At 46.4% G+C, this 502-nt stretch overlaps 1 protein-coding gene across 1 annotated transcript; it reads left to right on the plus strand.

Moving 5' to 3' along the window:
- Positions 1-6: 6 nt before the first annotated feature.
- On the plus strand, positions 7-455 carry LOC107682174 (transcription initiation factor IIA subunit 1-like; the record flags this gene model as incomplete). The annotated part of the gene is made up of 3 exons (XM_016478510.1): positions 7-35; positions 123-267; positions 360-455. Coding segments are annotated over exons 1-3 (256 nt in total), but the record flags the coding sequence as incomplete, so codon positions are not given.
- Between the last annotated feature and the right edge of the window lie 47 nt (positions 456-502).

Consider the following 502-nt stretch of genomic DNA (forward strand, 5'->3'; position numbering starts at 1 on the left):
GAGTGGATGAACAGGTCCTGATGGAGCTGAAAACGGTAAGATGTTATGATGAATGCTAACATGCTGCATGGATAGGTGGTTTATTCAAACCTGCATCTCGCTGCCCTTCTGTTACTGAGCAGCTGTGGGAGAATAAGCTGATGCAGTCCAAGGCCGTGGTGGGTTTTCATACGGAGGAGCAGCAGGTTCTGCAAGCTCAACAGCAGCAAGCCCAACAAGCTCAGCAGAAGCAACCACAGCAAGTCCTCCTGCCTCCAGTGCAGCAGGGTGAGGCCCGATCTGAACATGCACGTGTTCTTAGAAATGAAATGAGATCCAGTACATATTGAATAGTAAACTGTTTGTGTGTCTCTTCTCAGCTCCTCAGCAGCAGGTCATTATTCAGGATCCTAAGATTCTCCAGCACATGAGCACCACTGGAATGGTGAGTGTCGAGTTCTTCTTCTCATTGACGTGTTAGTGTTTGGAATATTGAAATATAAAATCAATGGTTTTTGGTTTG

The sequence above is a fragment of the Sinocyclocheilus anshuiensis genome, unplaced genomic scaffold (genome assembly GCF_001515605.1).
Source record: "Sinocyclocheilus anshuiensis isolate Anshui unplaced genomic scaffold, SAMN03320099.WGS_v1.1 C31777593, whole genome shotgun sequence".
Taxonomy (NCBI): domain Eukaryota; kingdom Metazoa; phylum Chordata; class Actinopteri; order Cypriniformes; family Cyprinidae; genus Sinocyclocheilus; species Sinocyclocheilus anshuiensis.